The sequence below is a fragment of the Stenella coeruleoalba genome, assembly GCF_951394435.1.
Source record: "Stenella coeruleoalba genome assembly, chromosome: 2".
In the NCBI taxonomy this organism is placed as follows: Eukaryota; Metazoa; Chordata; class Mammalia; order Artiodactyla; family Delphinidae; genus Stenella; species Stenella coeruleoalba.
The window spans coordinates 28,644,336-28,665,441 of record NC_137147.1 but is presented as its reverse complement, the minus strand read 5'-3'; the positions used below and the strand labels follow the sequence as shown (position 1 = coordinate 28,665,441).

General features: G+C 37.8%; 1 protein-coding gene across 8 annotated transcripts in view; it reads right to left on the bottom strand.

Annotated features, from left to right (window-relative positions):
* NUMB (NUMB endocytic adaptor protein) overlaps positions 1-21,106 on the bottom strand; it is a 176,915-nt gene that overhangs the window by 8,043 nt on the left and 147,766 nt on the right. For all 8 annotated transcript variants that reach the window (XM_079906221.1, XM_079906226.1, XM_079906224.1 and 5 more), the window contains 3 exons: positions 7,423-7,497; positions 5,312-5,452; positions 1,748-1,952 (listed from right to left, as the gene is read on the bottom strand). In XM_079906221.1, coding sequence (XP_079762347.1) covers positions 1,748-1,952; positions 5,312-5,452; positions 7,423-7,497 — 421 coding nt within the window. The remainder of the gene's footprint in view (positions 1-1,747; positions 1,953-5,311; positions 5,453-7,422; positions 7,498-21,106) is intronic.

Below are 21,106 nucleotides of genomic sequence, written 5' to 3'. Positions count from 1 at the left end.
AGAAAGTCAAGAGAAAGAGGACCTTAGCAATGTCTTCAAATAATTTGAGCTTATATTGCTGAGGAACTCAAAAACTCTTCTAGGTCTTTTTACCCATCTCCTTCACCATGTCTCTTAAAAGACAGGTTAGAAGTGGGGCTCAGATCTCCTATTTTTCAGACAAATAAAACGTTTAGTAACCTACTACATGTCACATGGTATATCTACTAAGACAAAAATATTAGATCTTTTATTCCCATGCAGTGATTAAGACTCTGAACAAGATTAAACAAAGCAAAACAAAACAAAACTACCTATCAACTCCTAGCAAAAGGTCCTTTAAAGAATGATGGTTCACAGTGTTCAATATTTGTTTGCTTTTTTGTTTGGGGGAGAGGATTTAGGAGTGGCAGAGTCAGAAAGGTCTAAATAAGCGTAAGTTTGATTAGATGTTAAAGAATGTCATAAAGCAGACATGGACATTAGGCATTTGTGGCTCATTTGAATAAAAGCATACAGAAGTAAAATTTTAAATTGGAGTAAACATGAATACAAGACTGTTTCCATGTGAGTACCCACTGTGTCCCATTCTGATTGTGGTAAGTCTCTACTCCCCTCCCCTCACAATCCTCTGTAGATGCTAGGACTCAACCATTTTGGCAGTTGCTGTGTGTATCAAAAAGTATTCTTTGGTGGTATTAAAGAATATGCATCCAGTCTGAAAATCACTGAAGCATACTACATAACAGGTATACATACTACATTTCCTAATTAAAATAGCATGGCGTTTCTTTATTCTTTGGTATCCTGGCACAAATGTTTATAAGAAATGAAAAAAAAAATCACAATCAATAATTTAATTTCAAATAAAAATATGTATCCTTTTTTTGGCTTAAAAATTAGAGCTGTTTGGGTCAGTATTAATGAAGTTACCTAAAATGGCTGGTTTAGAATTGAAAGAATATAGTAAAAAAATTAGCAAAATTATATTTATATTTAAACCGAACTGTTTAATTCCAAAATATTCCTTGTTGGTTTCAGCCCTAGTTATACACAAGAATGCAAAGCATTCTCCCTAAGCCCTATCACTCAGTTCTAAAACACACTTGACTCAACAGCCTCCTGAGTGACTTGAATGCTTGTACAGGCATTTCTGCTATGCTGCTATGGGTATCTGAAAAAAAAAAACACATTCTGCAAAACCACACACTAAAATTAATGGGGCTATGGAAAAAAGACGGGCCAGCATCTCAAAATCTGTGGACTTTTTTCACAAAAGCACTAAAACAACAGTAATAATCTAATAAGAAGAGTATCACCGAGAAATTTCTGCCTGCATTTATACCCAGCATCACCATCAGTGGGTCCTCTGCAGCCTAAACCTGGGACTTGTACTTCTTCCTTTAAAATGTAGGTCCTTGATAGCATTTGCTTCTCACAGACATCAGATGCATCAGAATTTAAAAATCTGTTCGAGGATGCAGGTTTTCCCAATTTTGTTTTTGAATGTCTTTGCAGCTTCTTCAACTAACACTCTCAGCTTCCCCAGTAGTTTAACATAATGGGAAGAGTAAACACTTTGAAGCCACTAAACAAGCCACTCTAAAGGAAAGGACTCTGTTTAGATTTTCAGCTTTGTTCTTAAGGTCTTCATATATTGCTAAGAGTTCTCCTTGACTGAAAAAGTTTGCCCCTGATAGCTTCCAAATACTAACCTGTTGGGAAAAACTGTTTAAATAAACACACATTGTAGTAGAACAGATTGTACCTTTCTTAGCATCTTGGATTTGTTTCATAATCTCCTCTCTTTCTGCTTGCTCAGTGGCTGTCGTGACACGGAATGATCCTTCTCTTGTGAAAGTGGTCCGACTGGCATCGAAAGTAGCAGTCACTCCACATTCCTTTTCCCGCTTCTGCTTACGTTCTAAACAGGCTGCAAAAGCACAGCCCACTGCGTGGCTCAGCCTTTCACCCTGTATGTAACAGAAGGTTTAAAAAACCTTTTTAGAGTTATGGTGTCAAAAATTACAAATTAGCTTGGACCACAAAATAAGTCTGTTTCCACACAGGCAAAATGTTAGGAACTCCAGCTTAAAATTAGATTTTAGTATATTAATACGCCAAATTAATCTAAATGAATTATTCCCTTAGGTAATGCTTATGATCCTTTACTGTAGTAGGCATTGGGTAAAGCGACCATCGGTAAGCGGTGTTTTCTGAGCAGCCACCAATACTTCCTTATTAGTCAGGTCCCTCTGTCACCCACATTAACTCTGGTCACCAGCTTAGAAGACACTGCTCAAGGTTCCAAGCCCTAAGTCTTGACACACAAACCTCTATTTGCCATTTAGGGGAATAGTAGGAATATTTACCAAGCATTTCTAAGAAACCACTGGAAAGGCAGGGTTTATTTCAGAGCTTAAATATACTATCAACATGTCTAGGAACAAAAGGCGCAAACTTAAAACTTCACATAAATAAATACAACTGCAGCGATGAGAAGCAATCAGGCAAAGGAAAGCTTAGCTTTCTCAGTCTTTCTGAATGCTCCTCCCCTGCCCCATCTGGGCCCTCAGTGCTTGTAGGTTCTCTCCCATAACTTCCCTATCTTCTTCTAGCTCTCTCAAACCCCAACTCTACCTCCCAACCACACACAGGCAAAAGTAAAAGCATGTTTTCACTCACATTTTCTACTTATAAAGGAATTAAACAGGTAAACCTGAATTTTTTGTGTGTGGGAGGGGAGGAAGGCTTATGTAAACTAAATATTGTTTTAAAGATACACTGGATTACCTAGAGTAAATTTAATAGATTTGGTGGGTTACTTTTTACCAGGGTTATCTGTATTTTAAACTATATCCCTAATTGTGGAATAAAAAAGTTAGGGATGATATAATAACTGTTGGCGTCTTTAACAGCGAGAAGAAAATCTGAGAACAGGGAAACCTTTGTGGAGTTTCCAAAATCATACCATGTAAGCAGCTGCTCCTACATATCGCTCTGAGTAAGTAATTTCACTGCATCTTATACGCCAATATCAGATATCATAAGGGGAGGTAAATGTCTGAAATGCTTTTGTCCCTAAGATTTCACATGACTGCTTATTTAAAGACTGACAGACTCACTCTTTATGAATCTGCGTGAGTTTCTATCTAACTTCTTAGTAGGATGATACAAGGGTAGGCATTGAAGGGTGAAATAGGAGAGAGGACCGAAAGAATTTTAGAACCCGTGTGCGTTTGAACACAGCTCTATTACAAGGACAGAACTATAGGCCAAGGAAACTTATTATTTCTGCGAGGCCTTATGACAGAAGTTCTTGAAGTGGAGCAGTTACCACGGGCCAGACCCTATACTATAAGTGTTTATACTTGTTACCAAATTTAGTCCCCACAACTGTTATCTCCATCTTATAGAAGTGGATACTAAGACTTAGAAAATGTTAAATAACCTGCCCCAAAACCCACAGTTAGTAAGAACCAGAAAGAGGAACTGAACCCATATCTGATTCAGAGCTTGAGCTCCTAATATTTGTTTATACAACTGCTTTTTAAAAAGTTTTTGGTCAATATTAGAATATGGCCACCACTTCCCTTCCAGGTTAAACCTTAGCAAGAGTTCATCGAGTTGTAGTCATGAATTGCTACAACTGCCTTATTCTGTCTGGATGTTTAAAAACTCAAATATTACACACTCAACGCTATATTATAATGAAGATCATCATCATCTAAGAGTCTTGTCTTTCATATCAGAATTTTGGGTAATTTAGATGAAGAATGATAGATTCGATTATTCCCTACTTTTTTAAATTAATTAATTTTATTTATTTTTGGCTGCATTGTGTCTTCGTTGCTGCACACGGGCTTTTTCTAGTTGTGGCAAGCAGGGGCCACTCTTCGTGGAGGTGCACAGGCTTCTCATTGTGGCGGCTTCTCTTGTTGCAGAGCACGGGCTCTAGGCGCGTGGGCTCAGTAGTTGTGGCTCGCAGGCTCTATAGCGCAGGGTCAGTAGTTGTGGCACACGGGCTTAGCTGCTCCGTGGCATGTGGGACCTTCCTGGACCAGGGCTTGAACCCGTGTCCCCTGCATTGGTAGGCGGATTCTTAACCACTGCGCCACCAGGGAAGTCCCTATTCTCTACTTTTAAACAAAACCAAAATTTCTACTATGTAGCAATTTCTAGCATAGTTCACTGTACCATAATTTAGTATTTCTATTTTTTTAATTGAAAATATACTCCCACTCAGTTCTTGTGGTAGTCACTTTGTAAATGAATTTATAAGTGCCTTTCAAATGCCAGTATCTTCTACCCAGATGAATTAGCAAACAAATGCATGTAAGGATCTTGAAAATAGTTCTAATAATGAAAAGTTTCAAATAAAGATTAGCAGCCACCATCACCAGAGAACTTTTACTTTCCTTTAATGACCTTGGACCTCAGCCAATCATCTTGCTCTGTGAGTGGTAGGGTTATACCAAGAGTGTGAATTACTTGAATAAAAGGAGTGAAAGCAGGTTAGTTTAGGCACTTCCAAGTGCTGTAACAGCACGTACTTGTTAAAAATGTAGTGGATACGGTATTTGTTTTTCTCTTTCTGATTTACTTCACTCTGTATGACAGACTCTAGGTCCATCCATCTCACTACAAATAACTCAATTTCGTTTCTTTTTATGGCTGAGTAATATTCCATTGTATATACGTGGCACATCTTCTTTATCCATTCATCTGTTAATGGACATTTAGGTTGCTTCCATGTCCTGGCTATTGTAAATAGAGCTGCAATGAACATATTGGTACATGACTCTTTTTGAATTATGGTTTTCTCAGGGTATATGCCCATATCATATGCTAACACATATATATGGAATCTAAGGAAAAAACAAAAAAGGTCATGAAGAACCATGGGGCAAGACGGGAATAAAGACACAGACCTACTAGAGAATGGACTTGAGGATATGGGGAGGGGGAAGGGTAAGCTGTGACAAAGTGAGAGAGTGGCATGGACATATATACCCTACCAAACGTAAAATAGATAGCTAGTGGGAAGCAGCCGCATAGCACAGGGAGATCAGCTTGGTGCTTTGTGACCACCTAGAGGGGTGGGATAGGGGAGGGTGGGAGGGAGGGAGATGCAAGAGGGAAGAGAGATGGAACATATGTATAACTGATTCACTTTGCTATAAAGCAGAAACTAACACACCATTGTAAAGCAATTATACTCCAATAAAGATGTTAAAAAAAAAAATGTAGTGGAAACTGTTTGGCTGAGCCAACCCAGAAGGAGCTTGGTGACTGAGGCTAGTCATGATGAAATCCATGCTATTGGACTCACCGTGTCCTTGACAGCCATGAAGCAGTGACAGATCCAGCGCCGAGTTGTGCCATCACGACATATATAAGAGAAGGCCCTATCAAAATTCCTATCTGGGGCACAGAAGGAAACTTTTTCTATTGTCTGGTCAACTATGAGGTCCTGGAAAAAAGGGAAACACAAAGGAATAGAGGACTTATGAGGTTAATCAAGTTTCTCAGAAGAAACACAGGATGTTCATTTCACAACACAGAATCTCTACATCTAATGCATCAAGGCTATAGAATAGCTGGATCTGAGCCAGAAGTCTGAATACTAAGAATCTGACCTAGGAGAAATCCCAAGAGGCAGTTTCCCCAGATGCCTCCCTCACTTCATCTTCATATATATAATACATGCCTGCTGATTCTAGTTTTATGATGGTAAATTCCATGTTCAATTTTACAATATATGTAAATCAATTTAATCCAATTTCCATATAACTTACATTCAAATAACATCATTTCCAGAACAGCTCTATGTATTTATTAACTTACTGATTATTTAATTTTGAGTATGACTCTCTATGTTTATATACTTGCTGAATGACATCATATACACATAGTATAAACATTTCACAAAATGTTTTTTAAAATCTTGACACTCTTTGGCTCTTCTGTGTGATATTCCAGGCACCTAAAATCCCTAGATGCTGAGATGGGGGCTCTAAGTGCTAAAACATGCAAACAAAATGGCTTTTATACAGCATAACTATGAGAATTCCTATTGCTCCACAAACTTGCCAGTCAATTCTTTAAAGTTCTGCAATGCTGGTGGCTCATTATAATTTTATTTTGCATAACCTTGATTACTATGAATTTCCTCTTCAGCAAAGTAATTCAAGTCTTTTGGATTATCTGTCATTTTTCTTCTGATATGTAGGAGTTATTTATATATTCTAAATATGAGCCCTTCATTTGTTATACATATTGCAAAATTTCTTTTCTGCTCATAATGGGTCCCAGGATGACAAGTCATCAATTACTATTATCACTCAATGTGGGAAGAAGTAAATTAATTAATTCCAGTGTTATAAGTAACCAACAGGGGGCAACATCACTTTCTAACTATCGTGTAAAGCAACTAAAAATATAGCCTCCACATAAAACAAATTTCACCAAAGCACTAATGAAAACTACACAAAATAAGCTAATTAAAATGATAGTTATTTCCAATTGTAATGTACACTTGAGACTACCACTTCTCTTGAACTTAAAAAAAAAGAAAAGCCTTAGTGAAAAGAACTAAAATGTAGCTAAATTAAATCACTTACAATATATCAGGCAAGCTACCCATGAAAACTGTTCTTTACCTGCCAGACTTTCTCCTCCTTCCAGTGACACCTGAGGGTTATTTTTCTTTTTTTTTTTTTGAAAATTGCCTTCTTGTTAAAATTTCTCCAGATTTAGGTCTCTTAAAAAGTTCGAATTAATGATTAAATGTACTTATATAAATAACACCTTATGCTAAGGGCAGAGTCTATGTCTATTCTTATTTAGGCATGTAGGATCACTTGCTTTCAAATGCAAAGTGCTACATATTATTTGAGATACTGTGTGTATTCTAAATAAATGTTAACCAAATGAGCAATTTACTAGTCCTTAAGATTTCACTTAAATTGAGTCTTCAGTTAAATAGTAGGTTAATCAGTTCAAATATCACTTTCTAAAAATAGTGTTTTATTAAGGAACAAGAAGAAATTTTAGATATGGTCTATCAACTTTTTTTTTTTAATTTTTAACTGTGATATCAATGAAAGGTCCATCATTTTTCACATCGTATTTGTGGGGGTAAACTTTTTTAACGTGTCAGAACAAAAACAGAACTCAGATCTTAACAATAAATGCTAATACACCGTAGGCTAAACATGCTGTGTCATGTAGACCAAAATGTTGAGAGAATTCTCTTCTGTTTTTCGTAAGGTAAATGAGTAACTAAATTGGTTTTTCTGAACATTAACTAGTCTCTCCAAAGATCGTTCTTTGGACAAAGTGGAAGGATACAGAGTGACTACAACAGCTTAATGGCATTATATTTGATCATAGGGATAGAAAACATATGAGCAGTAACATTTAAGCTTATGAAAGTTTTACCTTAGTTTTTTCATCCACAACTCTGAGTCCATCTGCCGATACCCACAGGACTGCCTTAACTGCTTTCTTTCCAGTCTTTTAAGAGAAACCAAAAAGGAAGGGAGACACACACATATATAATATTAAAAAATAGTCATCTCCCTAGAAAACACTGACTTCTGCCTTCCAAAAGTCACAAGTACAGATGGAGTCAAGTTCAGGAGGGCTGCCAAAGCTAGATACTCAAACCAAACTGCAGAAACATTCAAGAAAAAATAAGCCAAAGCCATTATTTTAGAAACACAATGCAAAATAATGAGATAAAATTAAGTAAAGGGTAAGGGGGACAAATGGAATAAAAACCAAGATATCACATTCTGTAAAGGGCAAAGAATAAGTAGATTCTTCACTCATTTCAAAACTCAACCACGAAAACCAAGAGTTAGATAAATATTAAATACATAAGGAGTTACACCACAAGTAGCTTCTACAAGTGCATTTAGAGTAGAAAGTAATACGTAAGTCTAAAATGAGATGCTGGCCATGCTACTATCCTTTGGCCCCAATGTGTATAGCAGGACGCTTGGTCACCTGAAACTTTCATATTGAAAACCCAAGAAGTCTTCATTATTCCTTTAACAATCTTTAAAAACCATTATTTCTTCTCTCAGGATTAACACAGAACTGGTTTAGTTTGTAATTTGACATTAAATGCATGGAGACATTTTGGGGACATAGGAGAAATAAAAAACTGTTGGAAAAATATTGTCATTATAACATGAATTCTTTTTACTGGCTGAGAAAAGACTTTTGGCACACAAGAATCACATGAGAACAAGCTGATGTATGATTTCTCCTGTGATGGAATGAAAATGGGACAGTGGGAATTTGTAATAGTAATTTAAATAGCTTCCTTTCTTTTTAACTGCTCCAAAGATACAAGCAAAATAAAACAAAAGCAAAGTGAAGGCTGAGAATAGGTATCAGAACATCAAAAAAAGTATAGATCAAAAGGAATCTGGTACTAAAGGTTGGAACAGCAGCCTCTAGAAGGAACAAAGGAAGATAAAGAAATGTCTACCATTCTTCACTATACATGTCCAAGCCCAGCACTCCTCAATAAGGCATGGCCTTATTTAAGTGAACTGTATAATCCACTCGGCTCCGTTTCCACCACCACAACAAATCTGATGAGAGCCTATTATATGCCAGGCAGTAGAAATACTCGAAGAGTTCACAGTCCATTGAAAGGCGACAGATAAACAAAAAATAAATAATACAGTAGTAAGTGCTATAGTAGAGTTGATAAGCTTGTAACAATGTCAGAAAGGAGGTATGGTCAAATCTATTTGTGGAATTGGGGGAAGGTTACTCCAAACTAAAGATTGAACTGGGTACTAAAATAATTTTTCTAGATGCCCCAGGTGGGGGTAGGAAGGTAGGGAAATAATAGAGGTAGCGGACATTCCAGGCAGAAGAAACAGCAGAATAGGACGTGGAAGCCAACAATACAGCAAATCTGGGCTCTATAAATATGTCGGTGTGGCTTGAAGTAGGATGGGTGAGCGAGGCGCAGTGGAATATAAAAAGCAGAAAAGGCCTAGCCATGGAGGACTGTATGCCTGCTAAAGAATTCTATCTTAATTCGGTGGGCAATTAGGAGCTACTAAAAGAATTTTAAACACAAATAAACAGATTTGCATTTTTAAAATATCACTTTGGCAGCAGTGTAGAGGGGTTGGAAAGAGACTGATGGGAGGTAGAAATACCACAACAAGATTCTAGGTGAGAGAAAATGAGGGTTGAGCTCTCTTGGTTGAGATAGGAATGGAGATGGGAAAGTCTTAAATGGTAAATGTAAGAGAGATGCTGAAGACTCCTCTCTGGTTCCTGGCTTGGTAAACTAACTGGGTGCAGACGGTACTACAAACTAAGATAGAGAAAGAAGAGATGCAGAAGCAAGTTGGAGAGTGGGAGAATAGGATTTCAGTTTTAGACAAGCAAAGTTTGGGATGTCTGTGCAACATCCAAGCAATTGGATATACAGGTCTAAAGCTCAGTAGAGAATTCTAAGATGTAATTTTAGTTTGGGGAGACATCAACTGCGGGAGTAATAAGAGGGCCAAGGACAGGAGAGAATATTAATAATTAAGGAATTGGGAGATGAGTAATGAAATATCAGAAAAGGAATAGCCAGACGGACAGGAGAATGAAAAGAGATTAGGGTCATTGAAACTAAGGGAGAAGGGTTTCGAGAAGTAACAGGTTGTCCAAAATGTCAAATGTTGCAAAGTGACCAAGTTAAGGAAAGATGTGAAAAATGTCCACTGGATTTAGCAATGAGTAAGACACCACAGTGATAGAGGTTGTGGTGGTGATTTTTATGTGTCATATTGGCTAGTCTATGGTTGCCCAGTTGTTTGATCAAACACTGGTCTACATGTTGTTATAAAGGTATTTTGCAGATATGATTAACACTTACAGTCAACTAACTTTAGGTAAAGGAGATTACCCTTGATAATATGGCTGGGCCTCATCCAATCAGTTGAAGGCCTTAAGGGTTAAAAACTGAGGATTCCCTGAGAAGAAATTCTGCTTCAAGTCTGTAACAGAAATTCTGCCTGAATTTCCAGCCTGCTGGCCTCTGTGTGTACGTACGTACACACACACACACACACACACACACACACACACACACACACACACACAGAGAGAGAGAGAGAGAGAGAGAGAGACAGAGAGAGAGAGAGACAGATGGTGGTTTTGTTTCTTTGGAGGATCTGACTAATAAAAAGGTGGAAGTCAGACTAGAATGGGTTGAGAAGTAAATGAAAGGCAAGATGAGTCTACACACACAAAAAGAGCTATAAGGCGATGGAGGACAAGCAGAGGATCAAGGGACGTCCTTTAAGAATTGTGGTAAACTAACATGATATACTAGAAATAGAATGGATTTTGGAGTAAGACAAATACAAGTCTGAATTCAATGCCACTATCCATAAGCTAAGCAAGTTATAGAGTCCTCTGAGCTTCCATTTCTTCATCTGTAAAGTATCCATAGGGTTGGTAAAAGGATCAGAGATATATACAGTACCTGGAATTTAAAGAGGGTAATAAATAATTGGTATTCATTTATCATTATATTAATAAACTTAAAAAAATTCTCCCAACAATAAAGCTTCTTGAAGGAGTAACACACACTTTCAACAACAACAGATCATGCTTATATGCTGAATGGGAAAAGCCAGTGGAAAGATGGAGACTGAAGGCCCAAAAAGAGTAATGTAGAGAACAAAGTCCTCTAGGAGGCAAAAGGGGATGAGGCTAGAATACAAGTTTTAGATGGGAAGAGGGATGTCCCATCCTTGAAATAGAGGGATGGAGTGAAGCCAAGTAAAAATGAAGACAGATTTATAAAGGAGTGAGTGACAAGTTGAGGAAGTTCACTCCAAAGAGCCACAAATTCATCTGTCAAGGAGATGAGATTACCTGATTTACTTTGCTAGGGAGAAGAAGGTAGACAGGCAGAATAAGAAAGCAGATTTACCATAGCAGTATTGGGGTGGTACAGTATAGTGACTCAGCACAAACTCTGGAGCCAGGCTGTTGTCTGGGTTTGAATTCTGGTTCTGCCACTTACTAGCATGACCAAGGGCAAATTACTTAACCTCTCTATGCTTCAGTTTCCACATCTGCATAATGATATTAATAATGTCACATACCTCATGGGATTATTATGAGGATTCAATAAATAAATAGATGTAAAAGGTTTAGAACTACGGTGGCCATATAATTTACTGTCCAAACTGGGACCACTTTGAAAGTGAAAGGGGACACTATTAAAACCCAGAAACAGGTGTTAAGCTGGGGCTGTTCAGGCAAACTGGGACAACAGTCACCCCATCAACAACAGTAACTGCCCATATTTAACCAACGCTTATGTAGCATTTAGTATTTTGCTGGAACGTAAGCTCCATGATGGCAGGGTTTTTTCCATCCTTATTGTTCACTGCTGTAACTTCAGAGCTTAGAACAATGCCTGGTACAGTGTAGGAGTTTAAGAAATATTTGTTGAAGGAATAAATTTGCTAAATATCTGCTGTAGGAAATAGGAGACAGCTAATCAGTGACACAGAAGACTGCCAAAAGGCACTGAAAATCCTGCGTAAGAAATTTCAATTTGCAGTTATATCAATACGCTCATTGTGCAAATGCAGCCCACAGTGTTCAGCATCGGAGGCAACAGACAGAACTACTTCAAGGTTGGGAGACTAACAGTGGGAAATATAAAAGGTCATTTTAGAATGGGACTGTTCCCCATTTAGTTTCCTTATCATATACAGGGAAATACTTTATTGGCCCTATTAGACTATTATGAAAATATCTCTGCTTTTTGAGGTATGTCTTTATATTAATTTTTATAGTGTTGTACTAATATATCAGTGAAGCATTGTATTTATCGTATTTCACAGCATCTGATTTCTCTAAATAGGCGAAGAAAACAGATAATATGAATTCTTCCATTTGTTCATACATTTGAGTGCCAGTTCTTGGATGTCAGTATAGTTTGCCACATTACAATTATTTCAATCAGGTATTGAGATATTAACACTCAAAGAGGAAGTCCGGACTTCCTCTCACAAATTCTAAAGTAGTAATGCTTCTGAACTATCTGTAAACTTTAGTGTCTTTCATTCTGATAATATAAACTGAGATTCCTAAACACTTTTTAGAAAATGATAAAAGTCACAGAAGATGAAAGTTTTCCTTTTGTTTGCCCTAAAACTATCCACTTAAGCCAATACCTTAGGAGATAAGGCCAAAGTTAGGTAGCCACAGGACTAAAAAAAGAGATAACCCAGAGTAAGTATGAAATATAGAATATACATACATCTTTAAAAACTTTTTTTAAATTTTTTTAAATTAATTTTTATTGGAGTATGGTTGCTTTACAATGTTGCGTCAGCCTCCACTGCACAACAAAATGAATCAGCCATACACATACAGATATCCCCTCCCTTTTGGACTTCCCTTAGGTTACCACAGTGCATTAGGTAGAGCTCCCTATGTTATACAGTATGCTCCCATCAGCTGTCTATTTTCTACATAGTATCAATAATGTATATGTGTCAATCCCAGTCTCCCAATTCCTCCCTCCCCACCCCTTTCCCCCTTGGTATCCATACATTTGTTCTCTACGTCTATGTCTCTATTTCTGCTTTGCAAATAAGAGCATCTATACCATTTTTCTAGATTCCACATATGCGTTATTATACGATAGAATATACATACATCTTAGTGACACAAACACCCCTTAAAAAAAGACTACATAATACTTCAGACACTAATAAAAATGTGGTAGGGGTAACGTATATGTGAGACAGTAAGAATTATTTCATCACCACGGTTCCAACGCTTTTTATTTTAATAATAATTTCAAGGTTATAGGTAGAATTCACACTGAGTAGTGTTAATGCATGAAAAATAGTTTTACAACAAAGAGAAAACTGCTTATTCTTCAAGGAAAGAAAATGGGTCTAACATGAACAGAATTTCAGTAACTTAAAATTTAAACTGAGAAGGATCAAACTACCCTATGAGTGAAAAATGTCAAATATAATTTTCAAGTAACCACTCAACTCTCTAAATATCCATGTTAAAATTTTAAAACTAACATTTCCCTTAAACACCTTTTACTTTGGGTAGATATAAACCAATACAGAAATTAAGCAGACTCTGACACTGGAGGAAATGATAGCAGGAAATGGGTCTATTACAAATTATTAAATCAGGAAGCTTACACTGCAAGTAAGAGAATGCACAGGTAATCTTAACGTGAAAATACCAGTGAAGAAAGACGAAAAGGTTGCAAAAATGACATGGAGATAGTAATTAAACAAACTCAGTACACTAAGATCATTTCCCCTAAATATAAAAGCTACTCACAATAAAAGGCAATGAAATAACTAATTACAATAAAGAACTGCCATCTGCCTACCTATTAATCTCCAGGGGGTTTTTTGTTTTGTTTTTTTGGTAGACACCACTTAAAATTTTTTTAAATGGATGGAGATCACAAGTTGGTAGTGTGCTCAGTACGCTAACAGATCCTCACAGTCACTCTTCTGTTTTACATGTTGTTATCTGGGGAAGTACTTCGGATTTCCAGTTGGAGAAGTACGTTTCTAAACTGTTTAAATCATGATTGGAAAACTTTTCCTGTGAAGGACCAGGTATCAAATATTTAGGGCTTCGCAGGCCATACAGTCTATGTCACAACTGCCCAACTCTGCCCTGCTGCACAAAAGCAGCCACAGACAATATGTAAACAAATGGACATGGATTTGTTCCAATACAACTTTATTTATAAAAACAGGTAGTGGGCCATAGTTTGATGACCTCTGATATAAATCATCATAATCCCTGGAAAGTGATTAAACCTGTTTTGGAAAGACAATTCATTATACTGAAATACTAGAACTGTTTGGAATTGTCCCTGAATTCTTTTTCTTTTCTATTTTTAAACAAATGTGCTTATATCCTATTATTTTAAACTGAGACCCAAACTCAGGCGCAGTCCAACTCTAAAGTTCTATGATTCCTAAGGCCACCAGGGAGATAAGAACACGCAATTAATCAACATAAACAGAAGTGATATTTGGAGGCAAGACAATTGTGTTGGGCATATGACAGACAAGAACAAAAAGGTGTTCTAATGTAAGCCAAAGCAAAGAAATGCTAAAGACACACAGAAGCATAATTTGGCATAGCTATGAAATGTTAAGAAGCAACAGCAGCAAACAGACAAATTTGGGCAGGAAGGGTAGAGCAAGTCACTCTTTCTGAGCAACGGCGATCTGCCATTCTATTGTGCAAAGCTCTTCTGCTACACACCAAAGAGGTCTTCAAGGGTACCCAATATGTAAAGAATCTCTGGTCAGTCTTTCTGTCACACCTACACACAGAGATAACCCAGTCATTATGGAGTAATAATGATATATTCGTAGGCAACCATGACACGGTGTGTCTTGCAATGAGTGAATGAGAGACTTCCTTAACAGGAAACTTGGCTTCTTCTTCTTCTTTTTTAATCTGAGAGGGCCTTCAAATCTATCATTTGATGACATTTGAATTTCTGAACAGAACTGTGTAACGAATAAATTTTGTCTTATAATTCCAAGATACAGTATGTACCTCCGAGAAACACAACTTTCTGTAGGATTTGAGACTGGTACTATCTCCAATGGCTGCTTCCTTAAAAGTACAGTAACTTTTAACCTGCACTTTCTTAAGTGAGAAGGGCCTTTAAAGGCTTTCGGGGAAAAAATAAGGATAATAGCACGTCATGAACCAAACAACAAAGGCGAGATTTTTGGAGGCTATTTAGCTCTCCTAGTTTATAAATCACTTTTAACTGAGAGGAGGGAACCTAGAAAAGAAATTATTCTAATATTAAGTTCATTTAAGTTCATACTAAGTTCATATTAAGTTTCAAATGCATATAACAGAGTGAAAATTCCACAGGGACCTCAAATTCAACCTGTCCAAAACCAAATTCATCATAACTCTTCTCACAGTGAATGATTTCCCCACCACCTTTCATCCATACCATAAACTTGGGTCTTATCTTCTGTCTCCTTCTGTATATCCCTAGGTTGAATAAGTGAATGAGTCGGAGCAGGTTCTCTGTCGCTCCAGTGGCCCTGTTAATGCTGTTCCTTCTATGCCTTTTTCCTCTAACTTAGTTTAACTGGAAGTCACAGTCTTAAGTCTCAGCCTTAGGTATCATCTCCTCTCAGAAGCCTTAATCACAATCTCCAACATTCACTGTCCCTCTCTGCTCCAGTAGTACCTATTATTGTTACACAATTTGTTAACTACCTTTTTTTACCTGTCTGGTTTTTCCCACTACAGGGTGAACTTGAAAGCACTGCATTTGTCATTCACTAACTCAGACATTTTGGAGCAGCTACTATGGACCACAAACTATTCTAGGCATTGAAGATTCAGCAGTGAACTAAATTAGGTGAAGATCTCTGTCCACAAAATGTTTATGTTTTAGTGAGGAAGAGATAAAAAAAACCCAAATAAGTAAAATGTATGCTATGACAAATGGTGATAACCCCTATCAGAGGAAAATAAAGCTAGGAAGGGGAATAGTGAGTGTCTATATATGGAGGAGGGTGGTATTTGAAATTTAAAATAAGGTTCTCTCAGTGACTGCCTCAGTGAAAATGGGGCTTTTGAACAAATGGGAAGAGATGAGGAAGTGAGCCATGCATATATCTGGATGATGTGTGCTCCAGATTAGAGGTTACAGTAAGTGCAAAGGTCCTGAGGTGGAAGCATAGCTGGTATGCTCAGGGAACAGCAAGGAGGCTAGTGTGGCTGGAACACAGGAAGCAAGAATAGGAGAAGATAGGAAAAGGGACAGAGATAATGCATGTATAATGGCCTGCTAGGCCTAAAAGACTGGTTTTTACCCTGAGTAGCTCAGGAAGCTACTGGAGGATCTAGGGCAGTGGAGCAACACAATCAGACCTCTGTCTTAAAAAGATCACTCCGACTGATATCTTGAAAACAGATGGTAGGGGGACAATAATGAAAGCAGATTGTGTAGAACATTAATGCAATGATTCAGGTGAGCGGAGAAGCTGGCTTGGACCATGGCAATAGTGGTGGAGGGTAGTGAGACAGGAACTATTGATGGGATGGATACAGGGTAAAAGAGAAAGAGAGGAGACAAGATCAGATCCAGGATTTGTGGCTAAAGCACATGGACCGGGATGGGAAAGACTAGGGAAGACTAATTTGGGAGAGCGTTTCGGAATTTGGTTTGTGACACATTAGTGTGAAATGCCTTAGTGTGAAATGTTTAATGATGATGATACTGACACATCCATATGGCAGGCTATTCTGTACACTTTGCTTATATTTACTCATTTAATCTTCACAACAATCAGGTGAAGATGGAATTAGTATTATCCTTTTTTTATAAGTGGGGAAGCTGAGGTACAGAATGGTTAAGAACCTCTCCCAACGTCACAAAGCTAATAAGTGGCTGAGCCAGGATTAAATACAATTAATCCAGATCAGTCTGTGTCCTTGACCCCTATGCTATACTGCTTCTAAGATGGAAGTACCATTATGGAGTTTAGGGCAGATGTCTGGAGACAGAACTTTCAAAATCATCAGCATAGAGATGGTATTTAAATCCATGACACTGGATGAGATCATCAAGGGAGAAGTGTAGGTAGAGAACAGTCCACAGACTAAGAAGTAGGCATCAACACAAGGGAAAATCAAGAGAATATGGCACCTGAACTCCAAATGAATAGACTGTTTCGAGGAGCGGGAGGGATTTGGCTGCTACATCAAATGCTGCTGACAGGTTGAGTAAATAAAGTCTGATTAAATGAGTTTAATAGGGGAAAGGAGAGCAGAAACTGAAGGCACCAAGAAGAAACCTTTTTTTAGAAAGATGGTTTGTTTTAATGCTAATGAATGATCCACTAGAGAAAGAAAAACTGATTATGGAGGAGGTGGGTAGCATTACTAGAATGACTAAGAGCTAGTATAAGAATCTTGCGGAGGAGTTGGCCTCAGCTAGGAGCACAGACAGTTCATCCCTTGAATTGGAGGGAAAACAGAGTATATATGCACAGATTCACGTAGGTAAGTAGATGTGGTGTCATGTTTGAGAGTTCTCTTCTGGTTGATTCTGTTTTTTCAGTGAAGTAGGAAGCAAGGTCATCAACTGAAAGAAGAGTAAGAAATTCTGGAGGTTTAAGGAAAAGGAAGGAGGAGTCAAATAGTCATCTGAAAATGAGAGTAAACTGGACTTAAAAAATGGAGATTGTCTCGCTCATCTTTGATCTGGATAGCCTAGCACAGTCCCTAGTATGTTTTAGACACTGTGACTTGAGGCTTGAGAACCACTAAGTCTTCATGAATACAAATAAAAAAGATAACTCCAAAGGTTAATGAATTTTTTTTTAATCTAGAAAAGATCAATGGCCAGGGCATTTGACATATTAGCTGATCATGTCACAGGAAATACTGAAACCAAGGATCAATGGAAATCTTCTGAGTACTCTTGGGATTGTCTTTTTTCTTCTTCAGAAATTTGTTATATTGCACTTCAAAAGGATAAATAAACCAAATCCTAAAAGATGCAACTAATAAAATAGAAAAGAAGGTAAAATTTATAGAAGGGCATGAGAATTTAAAAAACAGAAAGGAAGAAAAGGAAAGAGGCAGCAAGTGATATTCCCTCACATGTAAAGGAAAGGATCCAGAGTGAAGATAAGCACTAAGTACAATTTGCCATTGAGGAGAAAATTTAGGAAATCTAATTAGAATGTAGATGTGAGTACACTGACTTAACAGTGGTCATAAATACCATGAAATGTTTTACTCTTGATAATTAGTTGAAAACAATATAACCCTGCATTACTTTTCAACTATGTATTCTCTAAAACATAATCATTTCTAATGATGCCATTTAACAACTGTAACAGCATCAAAACTTGAAAAATTATATCTGGCAGTACATTAACAGTATCTGTTAAAACAAATATTATAATATTTTTGGTGCTTTTTATACAGTTAGAAGTGCTTATCACACACACACACACCCCCCACCACAATCAAATAATAGCCCAGGGAGGAGTTCACAAACTCAAACGCCTACAGGGTTAAAAGCGGTAACAAAATGAGTGAAGCAGGCTGAGTGTAGGGACCATAGGGAGTTGCAGGGATGTGGCAAACAAGCAACCAAAGGGCACAACTGGTACTCAGCTCAAGCCACTGTTGCTGCATACAAAGCATGCCGTTTTGCCAGATCTTCCATTCTTAAGATAGATGTAATAGTTTGGTTTTTTTTTTGCGGTACGCGGGCCTCTCACTGCTGTGGCCTCTCCCGTCACAAAGCACAGGCTCCGGACGCGCAGGCTCAGCGGCCATGGCTCACAGGCCCAGCCGCTCCACAGCATGTGGGATCTTCCCGGACCGGGGCACGAACCCGTGTCCCCTGCATCGGCAGGCGGACTCTCAACCACGGCGCCACCAGGGAATCCCAGATGTAATAGTTTTGATGTAAAAATTTCAATGTTTGAAATATTAGCAACTAATCCAAATTTATGAACTGTGCGCAGGCCATACGATGCATGTTTGTGGGAAGCATTCAGGCCCTTGAGCTATCTAGTGTCCCCTGCATTTGACACTTCTCCATTCACTATAATTAAAGCCTATCCGAGGAAAGCAGAGGCCAACACTTCTGAATGACAGAACACAGGGTAGGTGAAAGAACTCTGCACTAAGTTTCAGAAAACTTTGGTTTCAGGGTAGGCACTGCCATTTACTACTAGCTGGGTGACCTCTTTGAGCTTGTTTATTCATTTGTAAAATGTAGTTTCATGAACTATCACGTCTAATTCACTGAGCTGTTGTGAGTAACAAGTTAGAAAGTAGGTCAAAACACATCACAAACTACAAAGTTCTATATAAATACAAGTAGATGGCTAAGAGATAGTAGAAAATATATACTGGTCTCTGTCCCTGGTTCCTGGCACAGACCTCCTGAAATCCTTGTAATTTCCTAAGTGATAAGAGCACAACGAGCATCTCTTGTCCTGATATTTGGTCTCTGACCCCATCCCTGACACAAGGCTCCTAAAACCCTTGTAAATTCCTAAGTGAAGGGCATCTTTTGTTTAATGAGACAACCCTGGGTGGGCTCCTGGATGAGGGCTTGTTGCCAGAATGACCAAGCCATGATGAGAAGCTTAGGATTTTCAGCCTTAACCCCTATCCTCTAGAGCAGGAAGAGGAGCTGGAATTGGAATAATCTATCAAGGCTACGTGAGGAAACTACCACAAAATCCCAATAGTACAAGGTTCAGAGAACTTCCAGGTTGGCAAACACATCTACATGGAGAAGGTGACACACTCCAATTTTACAGGGACAGAAGCTCCTGCCCTTGGGACACTCCCAGACCTTGCCCTATGTAACTCTTCATCTGGCTCTTCACCTGTATCCTTTATCATATCCTTTAATAAACTGGTAAACATAAGTGTTTCCTTGATTTCTGTGAGCTGTTCTAGCAAATTAATCAAACCTGAGGAGGAGGTCATGGGAACCTCCAATTTGTAGCCAAATTAGACAGAAGTTATTATGGGTAACCTGGGGACCTGCAATTGCAACTGGCATCTGAAGTCGGTGGGAGCAGTCTTGTGAGACTGAGTCTTTAAATCTACGGGATCTGACACTATCTCCAAGTAGATAGTGTTAGAATTGAGTTAAATTGTAGGACACCTAGCTGGTGTCACAGAGAATTGTTTGGTTAGGGAAACAATCTCTACACATTTGTGACTAGAAGTGTTTTGTGTCAGTAGTAAAGGACACACCCAGGAGAAAGACTCACAGGAGGTAGACTGAACTGAATTTTTCTAATACAATGGCTTTAAAAAGAGACCTAATAGGGTGGCCTGAAAAGATTTTATATCTCTGTGTTCAGTCAGTTCCTCATAAAATGGTAATATAGATTACTTAGCTCATGAGTTTCCTCAAATACATTAAACTTTTAATATCCTTTTCAAACGTTAAGTGCCACGTAATTGCTTGGTAATAAAATATTTGCCGAGTATGGCCAAATACACTAGAAGCTGTATGTAATACTTCCTAAAAAGCTGAGTACATTCTTGACTTTCCTAAAAAAATGATCAATTTAATGTAGCTAAGTTTAGAAAAAGGTATTTCAGAGCCTCAGGGGTTTTTTTCCTTCTAAGATGTGTGTAATCTTACACCGGGTTAATAATACAGCCCTGTAACACACCCAGGTTTATCTGTTCCTCACTGCTAAAGCTTCTGAAGGTACTGCTCCCATTTGCTGGAGGAACAGGGAGGTCAGGCCCCTGACAGGAATAGAACAGGGTGGTCAGGTCCAGGACGCAACTTAGGGAAAAGCAGCAGCAGTTCTCCTGGCCATGATTTACAAATTCAGAATCAGGGATAATAATTCTCCCATCTACCTATTTTTCTCCAAATGTGCTTGATGGAAACACTTGATAACTGTTGTTCTCTTTATCTTGGTCCATTAAACCATACATGATAAGAAGGCTAAGAAAGTATCAAAATTTATGAGGAACTCTACTAGATAAAAACTCCCTATGAGATTCATTTTTAGCTTTCATCAAAACACAATTGACCTAGCAAACTCAACAAACCAAATCTCTTTCACCAGACTACTTCTTGTAGATAAGTGTGAATGTGAGTTGAATGATGCCAACTTGAAAGGTTTAAAAGGCTCCAAATTAAAGAAAAGTTTTTCACTTAAAATTAAGCACATTTCTGGAAAGTTATAGGTGATGGTTTTTTCTCCCTTGATTTTCCAAACTCTTTGAATGACTTACTGTAATTAAAAAAAATTGTACATAAGAATAAAATTGCCTGGCCATAAAAAGAATTCTCCCCACAATAACATAAGAATTCTGTATTGTATCTCTGTGAGATGAGAGTTGTTCATTAAACTTACTGCAGTAATCATTTCATGATATATGAAGTCAAATCATTATGCGGTACATAAACTTATACAGTGCTGTATGCCAATTATATCTCAATAAAACTGGAAGAAAAAAAATTCTGAGGTTCATGTTTGTTCACATTATGGGATCAATTAGTATCTTTTAAGAAAATCTCACTAGT